Genomic DNA, 13482 nt, shown 5'->3' on the forward strand with positions numbered 1-13482 from the left:
GGAAAGAGAACGAGAGAGGGAACGGGAAAGAGAACGCGAGCGGGAACGAGAACGGGAGAAGGATAAGAAGAGAGACCGAGAAGAAGATGAAGAAGATGCCTATGAACGCCGAAAACTAGAGAGGAAACTGCGAGAAAAAGAAGCGGCGTATCAAGAAGTAGGTTGGGATTTTTAAGGTTCCTTAAGGAAAAATTGTTTCTGAGGGGTGATAAGTCTTTTACTATAAAATACATCATTCCTTCTCCCTCTTATTTTCTATATATAATTTTAATCCTTTGTCTATGAATTTTGGGGCAGAATATGTAAGTCAGCGTGAAAGCAACTTCAGACTTCTTATTCTGGCATTTTAAATTGTAAATAAATAATTTGCTTAATTTCAGTGTAGTTAGTTTTAAACAATAATCTAAACTAACTTCAAAGTAGTACCACTATTCTTAGCGGTCTTGACTTTGGAGTGTGTGTTTTTTCTTGTGTTGTAGCGTCTTAAAAACTGGGAAATCAGAGAACGGAAGAAAAGTCGAGAATATGAAAAAGAGGCTGAAAGGGAAGAAGAACGAAGAAGGGAAATGGTAAGGCTTATAGTATTACTTGTAATTTTTCCTCGTTGTTCTTTGTGTCCCATTTAGAATGGAACATTCTATTACTGTCTTTAGGGTTAGTGATAGAACTCTGATTTTGTGTAAACACCATGTATGTGTAATAGGCAGGTAATAGACTTGAAACAGGAGGTGTCTAATTTAAAGTGGGAGTACTGTTGAAAGTCTCGAAAACAAAGCATAATGGCTTGGTCTTTTGAAGGCAAAAGAACGCAAAGTAGACACCTGCAAAATACTGTGGTTTGATCATCATGCGCTGTTACATCTGTAACCTGTATTTGTGTCAGATTTGTAGCAAAACCTACTACATGTTGTGTGTCATGCAGGTGGAACTAAACGACTCTTTTTACATCCAACCTGCTCATGTGCCTGAACCTTCTATAATATATAACATAATATTCTATAATACATCTAAGTACTTTGTAAATTTCTGTCTTCAGTTCATTAGTTGTGAAACTATCAGTTATCACTAACACTGGGAAGTTTTGTCCGAAAAGACACCTTTGGAAGATAGATACTTCTGTAATCTCACGGTTTTGTGCTAAAGCGTAAAGAAGTTACTTTAAATTATGTTGGTGTTATTTCACTTCATAATTCTCCCAGAGAAAGAGAGAAGGTATGAGAGAGTTCTAAGTAGGAAAAAAGAAAAAAAGAAAAAATTAGAAAGTACATCATTTTATGTGGAATCTAATTTGTTCCCCTAAATACTTGAGAGGGGAGAAAAATGTTTGACTAAAAGATATTTTCTATTCACGATTCTTCTGGATGCTGGCTACAGATGGCAGTTGTAGAGAGTAGTGTTAAATTTTGTGCTGAATTTACAACCATAATCATAATTTGTTTCTCAAACTCATTAGTGTAGAAATGTCTTACTGTTGGTTTAAAGATATTGCTCGAATACAGGTTAGAATGTCTACTTTATATTCTCTTCAAAGAACTTCTGTATCTTTTCCTCTCTGATAAAATGGAAAAAAAAAAAAAAAAGGCGGGGGGGAAATCTCCTCTCTATTCTTCTCGCCCCCTTCAGTGTTAGGCCTGTGCATTAATACGGTGCCACATGGTTTGGATTAGCAACACAGCAGGAGAGTGCTTGTCCTAGAAGTATCCATTAAATTTGTTTCTGTGCATAACTGAATCTTTTTTAAAAAGCCCAGTTCTTGAAACAAAACAGAACTAATAAAATACACTTAAACTGCCATGTTAAAATATTCAATACTAGAGCTATGGATTATGGAATGTGAACTTTGATTCTCTTCTGTGAAATAGAAGAAAAAAAAAAAACAACAAAAAAAATGGGCGGATAGGGGGATATATATTTAAAAACCCTTTGAAATGCTGATAACAGGACAGTAGTCCGCAGATCAGAGACGTGATCCCAGTGGACCTAATGGGTGTAATATCTGCTATTGAACATATGATAGCAAGTTGACAGATCGCTGGAAGATGACGCAATTCCAAAACATTTCCATTTTTTAACTGGAAAACTCTGTATTTTTTAGTTTGAAGCATAGCAGATATTAAATTAACTTACTAATAATATTACTAAATTTTAAACTCTTGGAAAGAAAACCAGAAATCCTTTTATAACATTATTTACGCTTCAATTTCTTGCAGGCGAAAGAAGCCAAACGGTTAAAAGAATTCTTAGAAGACTATGATGATGACAGAGATGATCCAAAATACTACAGGTGTGTCTTTCCTAACATTGAAATCTTCATTGTTAGTTTTAACACAGTCGTGGGGTTTGTTGGCAGAGACTTATGGAGTTTATAGTTGAGTGATTGTGTGGCGACGTCAGGGTCATGTAATTACCTAAATTATGTCAGTTTCACTTTATAAGCGCCAGAGGGAAAAGGGAGACTCCTTACTGCTATTTGTTAATGCTTGGGAGTAGCTTCTCTTTCCTATCATTTAACTCGTGAGTGAGGCAGAGCAGAGGTCAGTGTAATGCCAAAAGAAGATGACGGGGACAGAGAAGAGGGATCAAGCGTGCCTCTCAAAAAATTCACTACAAGCTAGCTGTAAGTTGTATGAAAAATATACTTGTTACCTCTGTAAAGGATGGGGAAGACCCTTCAGCATAGGACTAACTAAAATTTGCATCGAACTCATTTAGCAGGACTGGTTCTTGTCAAGTAACAACCTATAAAATAATTTCTTTTTCTAAGATGACCATCAGTCACATTCTCTACATGTGTTTAAGGTGATGGGATAGATTCTGCACAGTAATATAGGGAACTGGTATCTTAGATTCTTCTGTTACAAAAATAGAGGACACCAGATGCTCTTATGAATTTTATTTTAATTTAATGGAAGATATATCTGTATTTCTTGTGGTACAAGGTTCTCATTGGAATGTTCTTTGAAGTACAAAATCCCTGTCTTTTGTAGGGGTAGTGCTCTTCAGAAGAGGCTACGAGACAGGGAGAAGGAGATGGAAGCAGATGAACGGGATAGGAAGAGGGAAAAGGAAGAATTAGAAGAAATTAGGCAGCGCCTTCTTGCAGAAGGACACCCAGATCCAGATGCAGAACTCCAGAGGGTAAGTAGCTGTTGGTCTGACAGGAAGAAAAAGAGCCCTTGGTATTCTGGTGGTATTGAGCAAAATTGTGTAAGAGATCCAATAGTTAATATTTGCTCTATTCAGTTTTTCTTAAAAAGAAGTCCAGGTAAGCAGTAAGAACACTGGAAACAAAAAATAATTTTCCAGATCTATGCTTGGATAGAGTATTTTGCTTAATCAATATTTCTGATTATAATGGCAGTAGTTGCATGTATTTGTTATTGACTAACAGAGACTTCCTTTAGGAAACGGAGGATCTTTAGATTCTTTTCAAACAGTGCTGGTTTTGAGAAAGCTTTTTTTTTTTTTGCTAATTGTCTGTTCCATTGTAGATGGAGCAGGAGGCTGAGCGGCGTAGGCAGCCACAAATAAAACAAGAGCCAGAGTCTGAGGAGGAAGAGGAAGAAAAGGCAGAAAAAGAAGAAAAAAGAGAAGAGCCAGAGGAAGAGGAAGAAGAGCCTGAACAAAAGCCCTGCCTTAAACCAACTTTACGACCTATCAGTTCTGCCCCATCTGTTTCTTCTGCTAGTGGAAATGCAACCCCTAACACACCCGGTGATGAATCTCCCTGTGGCATTATTATCCCTCATGAAAATTCACCTGATCAACAGCAGCCGGAGGAGCATCGGCCCAAAATAGGACTTAGCCTCAAATTGGGCAAGTTTACATTCTATTTTAATGTTCCGTACGGGATCAGAATGAAAAAAAAGCCAGTTCTCCAAATACATTGTATGTTTTGACATACTTGTATCGAGTCATTGTTATCCAGATGCTGTGCTTGATTTCTCCTATCCAGAAGATATCTTTTATAGATCTCTCTTCTTCCAAAATCTGGAGGGGAAAAAGGACAGGGAATTTTTGCCTTCTTCAAGGCTTAATTTTTTTAGGAGTGCTCTGAGCTGGCATCAGTTATTTCCACATCCTTTTTCACCTTAATAGATCTCCAAATAACTCTATTAAAACTCATTGCTACTTTTCATTGATGTAAGTATATGTTAGATTTAAGCCTTATGTTTATTCGTGAAGACCCTTTTAAAAGAAGAAAACTGAAAATTAGATTATTGTCTTCCTCCTCTTAAAGTAGCACAGTGAATTGATGACAATTGCGAATGGAACATGAGTGTAGAGTTCCTTAGTGCTTTAGCAATTCATGGTGTTTGAAAAAAAATGTGTTCTAAGCAGCAGAACTAAGAGTATTTGTATTTATTACTTATTATTTCAATTAACTTATACTAAGGATGCAGTTTGAGCTTACACAATGTTAAGATCTTGGGTGAAGGGAGACTGTATGGTATGAGGCTAACTGAGTAATGCTTTTCCTACGGCTAGATTCATTGCAACCTTTCACTTCTGTGCTCTGCCTCTGCTAAGGTTCGAACTCATGCAGTAGTCCTCCCGTAGTGAGGGTGCTGTTTGGTTTCAGGGCAGAGAAAGAAGACCCTGTTTTTCAAAAATCTTGAACAAACTTAGTTTGAGATTTTTACCTCTTTTGCCATTTTTATAACAGGGTTTGAGAGATTAAAATGCTGATGCTAGGCATTCACAGGCGCTTATATAACATACAGACAAATATTCCTCAAGGAAGGTGTGAAGAGCAAACTAGCTTCAGTTGTAGTTTATGAATATGTTGTTCTGTCTTTTGGGTTGTAGGTGCCTGCAATAGTCCTAATCAACCCAATGCTGTAAAAAGGAAGAAGCTCGCTGTGGATAGCGTTTTCAATAAATTTGATGACGAAGACAGTGATGATGTGCCCCGGAAAAGGAAACTCGTCCCTCTGGATTATGGAGAAGAAGATAAAAGCAGTATCAAAGGCAGTGTCAATACAGAAGAAAAACGCAAACATATTAAGAGTCTCATTGAGAAGATTCCCACAGCGAAACCAGAGCTCTTTGCTTATCCTCTTGACTGGTCCATTGTGGATTCTGTAAGTTGATTTATTTTAACCATTCACAAAAAAGCCTATTTTTTTCCAAACAAACCTTGGAATTGAATAGAAAAACAATGTTCCTGGGACCCCAGTGGATTGGAGCATCATCACCAAATGGAATCAAACTTCAGTACTGTATTTCTTGTCCACATATAGAATACTTAGTCTGAAGTACACCTGCTTATTTTCATTTGGTCTCCTGAATTGTTGCCACAAATTGTCTAGCAGTTTCATGGAAGGGGCTGGGGGGGAGGTCCTGTAAAACAGGTTTGAATTGTCTGTCAGAAATACTTGCAGATGCCAAATCATTAAGGGTTATCACATTGATAGCAAAATCTATCTTTTGCTAAATAGTTATTTGTGTCTTCTAGCTGCCTATATGGCAGTAGTGTTTCAAGACAGTAAAGTTTATGGAAATTATGGAGTTTGGGTTTTTTTCCCCAGACACTAATGGAACGTCGAATTAGACCGTGGATCAACAAGAAAATAATAGAATATATTGGTGAAGAAGAAGCCACGCTAGTTGACTTTGTTTGTTCTAAGGTTAGTATCTTCCCGTTCCTTTGTGAGATCTGGGTTGTGCTCCCTATATAAGCTGCAGCAATGACTGCAGTATCTGTATTTGAAAGCCGTCTGTTCTTAGCTTCTCTATGATACTGATCAGCAGAGACAGTTGGTGTACTTGGAATCAGTATGTACCCTAATGTTTTACAAGTTACTTCCTTTAATGCTTATGCAAAATATATACGTGCTTGATGCTGTCTGTTATCTGTTACATAAACGTACGGAACTGGATTGAAGACATGAGCAGTTGACAAGAGCAGCTGTTTTAACTGATAGTTTTATCATTAGATTGCAGAATTAACATCTTGTTGGCCATTAACATTTTTAAGTTAAAAATAGGATTTGTGTGGGTTCAGGGGAAAAAAGCCAGGAGCTTGATTTTACGTACATTTTAGGATTAACTAGATTAACTTCTTAAAAATCTTTTCACATGCTGTTGCTTTAGTAGTAAGCAAATACTAAGGTTTTAGAGTTAGCATTAGAAGTCATTCTGCTATACCTTTTAGCCATTGCATGACTTGTTTGAACTAAACTCGGCTTAGCTTCTTCCATAAAATTACAAACTAAATTCTAGTAACTTGCCTTTTAAAGTCTGTCATGACGACTCTATGGCTTTTCACCAATGGGAATTTCAAAAACTTTTCAGCTTTCATGGTACTCACATTTATAATGGCTTGTCTTGGTTTATCTTTTAGGGCTACTGTATGAGAGGCAAAGCAAGTGACAGTTTTGTGGCACAGGTGGTTAGTAGAAAGTGAAAAGCAGAAGTCGAATGTTTGCCAAGCTTAAATTATATATATAAAAGCCATTTTCTATTATTGAAAGACAACTTATTTGGTTCTGAAAATAAATAATTGGAAATACTTAATAGGAAAATTCAGTTATGAAGTGTGATACAGGTAGAATTTTGCCTTTGTCTTCCATTCTGTGATTAGGAATTCACTGTTGAGGGAAGGGGAGCTTATTCCTTAAATTAGGAGAGCTTAATTGGACATGCAAGAATAGCCAGCAAATACAGGACCTGTTGAATCTCTCAAGCTTCCTGGAACTTGTTCTTCGCTAACTAGCCATAAAGGAGCACTCGCTATGATGGAATTTGATGTAGTCTAATACTAAATTTTTGCCCTGGCCAATACTGGGAACTGATGAACTGGAAATACTTTTTGCATGTGCAAAGCATTCAAAATCCTTGAGAAGTAACTGCTTTTTGTCCAACAATGTTTGTGTGGTTTACACAGAGTTCTCAGTCTAAAAAAAAAAAATAAATACGTGTTTCTTTCAGGTTATGGCTCACAGCTCACCACAGAGCATACTGGATGACGTTGCCATGGTAAGCAGAACTTGTGTAACTGATATACATTCTACATTACACTGAAGCTAATAGTCAATAGTGCGAAATGTAGGAGTCTATAACAGAAATACTTGGCATTGATAGAACACGCATAGAAAACTTGCTTAGATCTGAAAGCTGTTTAAATTAAACAGATCATGCTAGCACAGGCGTGATTTTGCAGTTACAGCATCTAGGTAGAAATTACTGATGCCTATTCAGAATTTCTCAGTATTCGGAAATGTGGAACAAAGATTCTGTTCCTAACAGTAGAGAGGTAAGAATCAAGAATAGCAGAACTGTATCAGAAATACAAACATTTATTCCTTCTCAGTCTTGTAACTAGATTTTTATAATTAATGGTTTATCAGGTCTATTCCTAATTAATGAGCAAAAGGTGATTTTTCTCTAGAAGAGTAAAAACTTTTTTTTTGCCTGGTGTTGGAAGAGAGAAGCTTCATGAAATAATGCTACTATTTCACCATGTTTTCATACACTGGAAGGTGAATAAAAACTATTTGCTCTCTTCCAATAAGGAAACTTAGAGACAAAGTTGGTAGGAGCCAGATTCATAGAAGTTAGTAGGTTGTTCTTGGTGTGACTAGTAGGTGACCTGGGGAACTTCCTGAGACATGTTGTGCATGCTAAAAGTTTGCATGGATTCAAGAAAAGCCTGGATAATAAGCTCAAGGAGGAGAAATCCATCGAGGGAGTAATTAATAAATATCCAAGGAAGTTCCAAGCTGAAAATGAGCAGAGACTATGACAGAATTAAGAGAAAATACCGCATGTGTATGTCCTGTTCTTACATTCTTCCTGAGCTTGTCATTTCTTTGCCTCTTCCCAAGCCACTTTTGGAGACTAGGATACTGGTACTTTTATCTCTTAGTGCTCAACAGCTGCACTATAGAAGTATATCATTAAAACCTAGTCAAGTCAGGTGATAAATGCAGGACAGACAAATTCAATGAAGTTTTATCCAGTGCCTCACTCAAAGGCTTAACTTGGATTACACTACCTCCACTTCGTAGTTCTGATGTGTCTAGGATTAGTCTTTGTAACTGAAACACCTAACCTAAAAATAATCTGTAAAATGTGTATTTCCTACAGGTACTAGATGAAGAAGCTGAAGTTTTCATAGTCAAAATGTGGAGGTTGTTGATATACGAGACAGAAGCGAAGAAGATTGGTCTAGTGAAATAAAGCACTCTCCTTGCTTCTAGGGTTCCATTTCAATTTTGGGCTTTTTTTTTCTTCATCATTCAAAGACTTTGAATTTTCTCTGTTCTCAGAGACTTGAGACCTGTATTTTTTTATGTAGAAAAATGTGAATTTTTTTGTCCTCTGCTCTGAGGCCCCCTTTACCCTTATCAGTTAGTTATCTGAATCCTGCATTGGTTCTCTTTATAATTCACAAGGTACAATTACCGGTATGTTTTATAAACTGCAGCTACTGTACATGCTCTCTGGTAATTTTGTTATGTTACTCTGATTCTTGTAAATATTAAGGAAAAAAAAAGCCCCTGTTCTGCAAAACATTTGCACTTAATGTGGAACTACATCAGTTACAGATGAAGACAAATGATTTTACTGCAAATTTATGAGCGCACTTTTTTTTTTTTGCATACTCTCCCTCTTTTTATTTAAGGAATGATCAGAGTACAATTTAAAAATAAGTGGCTTGAGCTGCTTTTACAGAACGGCCTTGTGTGTTCATTTGGTCCCTTCATCTGACTGGAAAAGGAGTTCCCTCGGACTTTTAATTCTGATGTGAACCAGCAGTAGTCTTGGTACTTTGTTGCCTGTTTAGAATTGTTAATGAAGCTGGGAACTTAATCTCCTGCAGATGCTCTGCTTCTTTCCTAGAAAGTGCGAATTGCAGGGAGTTTTTTATTCTTTGCTCAGTTTAAACAAGAACAGGACCTCAATTCAGTAAGTGCTATTTAACGATTATTATTTTTTTAAAGTAGGATATCTTCTGCTTTGTTTCATTTTAGCCCTTCCCTGTTATTCCTTCTGTCTCCAAAATAATCAGATGGATTTTTTTAAAATAAATTATTTTTAAAAACTTTTTTTTTTAGTATTTAGGAAAAAAATACCTGTTTGGATGTAACTGACCATAGCAGTTGACAAAAACTATATCATAAGTTTTCAAACAAAGCTGAAGTTTTGTTTTTATTCATACTGTTAAATTAGTCCTGACTTTTGTTTTCTACTGTAAGCAGTCTGTTGTCCACAAAAAGAGGGTGATATTTTCCTGCCTTGTTTATATGGGTTTTTATAAATAGGCTGATATGGTATAAATGATGAGATGTACTGTAAACTGCATTTTTTATCGCATACCTGGGTAAGACAACAAATCGATAATGTGCTATGAGCTGTTTTGATTGCAGGAGGATTGTGTTCCAGGGAGCAAACTGTCTCAAAAACATTTTTAATTTTTAAACACAATTCTTAATAGCAAACAAATTAAGTAAAGGTGTTCCAGTATCTCTATATTGTATTTAACTGAAGGATACAGGTTGACCTGTTCAGAAAACATAACTGTGACCTTGAGTTACTAGTTCTTTGTATCTGGAGAGGACACTTGAAAACACTGTTCTTAACAAATGGGATCGTGTAAAGGTTCCACCATGTAAATATTTCAGATATTAAAAATGTATATATTTGATTTAAGGGCTGACATTCTTTTGGAGTCGTGTGCAGCATGCAGTTATATTTAACACTGCTTTCTCAGTCAACAAGTGTTCACTAATTAGGGGTGGGTTTTTTAAAACTACCTCCTGCCTTGTCAGGTGACTAGAAGCCTGCAAATGCAGATGTGATTCCAATATGTTCTTTCTCATCCCTGTAATACGCATCACAAAATATTCTTTTTTAACTTGACGTGTAACTCTCAGATGTTACTTTTATGTTGTGCTTGAGTTTGCGTGAGGATGTTTTGTTTTACATAGTTATATGCTGCAACCTTCCTCTTTTTTTTCTGCAACTTGATGTTACCCTAAGAAATTACTTCCCCATTCTCCCCATACAGTTTTGCATCAGCATTTACCAAAAATTCTCCAAATTCTAAAGAAATTCAAAACTTGCTCTATTTCTAGTAAATACAGAGAAGAGGGAAAGTGAACTTCATGAGTGGTTTTTGTCCTGCTAATATGGCATTCTTGCTGTCATTAGTAGTAGTTAAACAAGCCAAATGTGACAAATGCCACTATGTGACAGATTACCTGGTGTCCTTGTTGAGATTCTTCAGTGAAAACTCAAGTTGTGAAACTTCAGCTTATTTTCTTCTGCCCTAAACTAAAGCTGTATATTCAGCTATTATATTATTTATGCATTGGAGGTAAGCTTGTACTCTTCCTTTCCTAAGGAGACTGAAGGCATCTGGGTGAGGAAGACATCTAAAACTTAAGCTGGAGTGTTAAATATCCAGGTAAAGAAGTATTTAGAAGCAGTGGTGACATACTAAAAAATTATTTTTGTGGAAGTTGAGGTTTTCTTCAGTAGTGGAAAGAGGAAGGAATGTTCACTGTAGCATCTCTGGTTTGGCTTGTGCAAGTACTTGAACAAATTTTCCTCTTTCAAAATGCAAAATGTTGCTTTATAAAGTCACTTCTAGTGTTTACCTCTTACTGAAATTAGTGTTATTACTTCTCAGGGATAACGGAATATATTTTGTGTCTGTGATGCTGGGGAGTGGAACACAAATTATGTACTGCTGAGGGGTTCTTCACATAGAAAGGAACTTCCCTTTGTTAACTTTTTCTTTCAACACACAGTAACAGAATTATTTCAAGATAAACTTGGAAAATTTGGGGTAGAAAAAGCCTTTTTGGCCAACATTACAACATTTTACTCTCTGAATATGCGATTTAATATACACTGTGTGTTATGTCAGTGAATGCACAGATTCAGAGTATACTGAGAATGAGATCCATTAGCAAAGTATGTATGTTGCCACTGTGTATTCAATGCAACATGCCACAGTATGACTCATTCTGTGATGGAAACGTGCTTCAAAAATTACACACAGTGCATGAAGGCGCCGGGGGATCAATGCGTGTGCAACGGAACTGGATATACTAGTTGTTGATCTGGACTTTACTGCGGGTCAGGGCTTTACCCCTTAACCTAACACATGCCCTTAGTCTCCCGACAGTCATTCCGCATAACTGCCATTCAGTGTGGTTTGGAATATGTGAGTACAAACTATGAAGTATCATTGTTTTCATTAGTGTGCACTGAAAAGAGATGGGAAACCGTGAACAGGTAAGATCCATTACCAAGAACTGCATCTTTTTGTACTACTGTTAATTTGATAAGAGAGGTTTTTTTGTTCTTAGAATATTTAACCTGTTCACATACTGATTTGGTCTTTCTAATTTAATAAAACGGTTGGACTTGATGATCTGAAAGGTCTTTTCCAACGTAAATGATTCTATGATTTTGGGACTTTCCTTCCTCCCTTCTCTTTAAACGGGAGCCTGCACTAAAAATAACCATCTAACTAGATGACTGTGGCTCTAAATGTGGGCAGGGGGAAGGCCCAAAACAGTAAGCTTAGTTTCTCACTGTAATTCCTGTTTCTTACTACTAATGCTTTGCTGTTAACTGAGAGAGAAGCATTAAACCTTTCATGCCTTTACTAAATGGAGTTGCTAGCTAGCTACTTGCAGCAGTACTATTTTAGAAAGGGGATACACTTAAAACTAGAAGCTGTTGGTTTTTATATTACAACAGGGTCATGCTTTTTCATATTCTATATGTTTTCCTATGGAGGAACATAGGATACCGTACATGCAGACTTACACATTGGTACGCAGCCATGCAGTGTGAGCAGTGTAAGGTGGTGTTGATAGGCGTTTCATCATAGATCAAACTGATACCAACAATATAAATAGAGAATAATCTGGTACAGCTGTTATGTCCATGTTTGTTTTGCTTTTTTTTTTCTTAATACAAAACAAATAGTTTAATTCGGTTAATGGTTAGGCATCACTTTTGGTGAAAAACAGCTTCTTTTAAATGCACTTTGTGTGCGTGCGACCTACTGAAACTCAGAATTTGTGTCAAAGTGCTCATGTAAAACGGAACTTTTATGTGCAATACTTTTGTGCCACATCCATTTTCCCATAGATCCTCCTGTAGTGCAGTCAAGTGGTGAAATACAGCATTGTTTTAAACATGCAGAACTACATGGCCTCTCAGTACATTTTACTGGGGTTTTTTTTGTATTTGGAATGATTACATGTATTGTGGCATTTCCTATATGTAAGTAACCCAACTAGGTTATGCATTTTGGAATGGGAGTTGTGGATTACTCTTCAAATAGATCACGCATAGCAAGGTAAGTTTCAAGTTTGAAATTGCCCACTTTTCTTCCACAAAGGAGTCACGGTTCTACTAGGAGCTTCTTGAAAAGAATGCTTCATTGGCTTCAGATTAAGTTTTAATATTGTTTTTTTTTATTTTGAAATGCAAAGATCCCTTCAAGTTATTTTCATAATGCTTTTTTTTTGGTTTGGTTTTTTTTTTTTTTGTGGGACCATTTTAAAACGGGGTTACCAGCTTGTGTATGACTCTGTTTCAAAACAAAACCACCCAGAAGTGTTATTTTCTCCTAATACCCCTCTCTTTACTGGGTAGTATCGCCCACTGGGTTGCACAGGCCAAGCTCGCTTTCCCTTCCAAGGCGGCTCTTGGCTGAAGTTGCCAAGACTGTGCACTCTAATAGCCCACATTTTTATATATATATATATTTTTTTTTAATTATTTTTTTTTTGGATAATACATTTTTGAGTGTACTAACATGTAACATGTGGAGGTTGGTGTGTAAATGATCCTATTCTTAAAATCTTAGTTGGCTTCCTTAACAGTCTGAGAATAACTATTGGTATGAAATTTCTGCCAGCATCTGAACTTGCTGAGAGGGATGAGGGTTGGGCTTTTTAGTAAAGGGGGAAAAAAATGTGCTGCAAAACATAAAAGCGTAAAATCCAAAAGTAGCTGTTGGTTGTAGGTCCCTCATATCAAGCAAGCTACCTGTTTTTTACTGTAAAAAAGCAACTTAAAATGCAGTGCTATCTTGTGAAGTAAAGATTGTGAATTTGCAGTTTTTTAACTCCATGGGCTTTCCAGTTTGCATGCATTGGGGTTATCTTCCTGTTGATTTATTCCAGTGAAAAGAATGTCATGTGTGTAATACTTCCTTTTAAAAGAGGAAAATGAGACCTGATCACTGGGAATAGAATAACTGTACAGCTTTTCTATTCTGTAGGGACAATAGAAACATTACGGAAATATTACTCAAGTTGCAAAATCATCAACATTTTCTATGTTTCACATCTTCTGTTGGTATTGTGGATGCATACCATTCATACACTGCTTTGAAATGTTTCTTTACTTGTACCCCAGAGGAGAAAAAGAATCAAATCTAACCATTGTGTATGTTCCGAATAGAAGGAAGTAATGCATACTTCATAATTCAAAAAAAAAAAAAAA

The 13482-nt window shown here is 36.4% G+C and overlaps 1 protein-coding gene across 2 annotated transcripts in view; it reads left to right on the forward strand.

Moving 5' to 3' along the window:
- Positions 1–8771, forward strand: part of RBM25 (RNA binding motif protein 25) — a 27868-nt gene extending 19097 nt beyond the window's left edge. For both annotated transcript variants that reach the window (XM_009882307.1, XM_009882299.1), the window contains 9 exons: positions 1–157; positions 480–569; positions 2211–2284; positions 2988–3138; positions 3492–3816; positions 4810–5084; positions 5532–5630; positions 6934–6981; positions 8092–8771. The exon at positions 1–157 ends at the window's left edge or, in 1 of these variants, runs on beyond it. In XM_009882307.1, the coding sequence (XP_009880609.1) occupies positions 1–157; positions 480–569; positions 2211–2284; positions 2988–3138; positions 3492–3816; positions 4810–5084; positions 5532–5630; positions 6934–6981; positions 8092–8184 (1312 nt within the window). In that variant the 3' untranslated portion in view covers positions 8185–8771. The remainder of the gene's footprint in view (positions 158–479; positions 570–2210; positions 2285–2987; positions 3139–3491; positions 3817–4809; positions 5085–5531; positions 5631–6933; positions 6982–8091) is intronic.
- Positions 8772–13482: the final 4711 nt, after the last annotated feature.

Source organism: Charadrius vociferus, unplaced genomic scaffold, assembly GCF_000708025.1.
Source record: "Charadrius vociferus isolate BGI_N301 unplaced genomic scaffold, ASM70802v2 scaffold50, whole genome shotgun sequence".
In the NCBI taxonomy this organism is placed as follows: Eukaryota; Metazoa; Chordata; class Aves; order Charadriiformes; family Charadriidae; genus Charadrius; species Charadrius vociferus.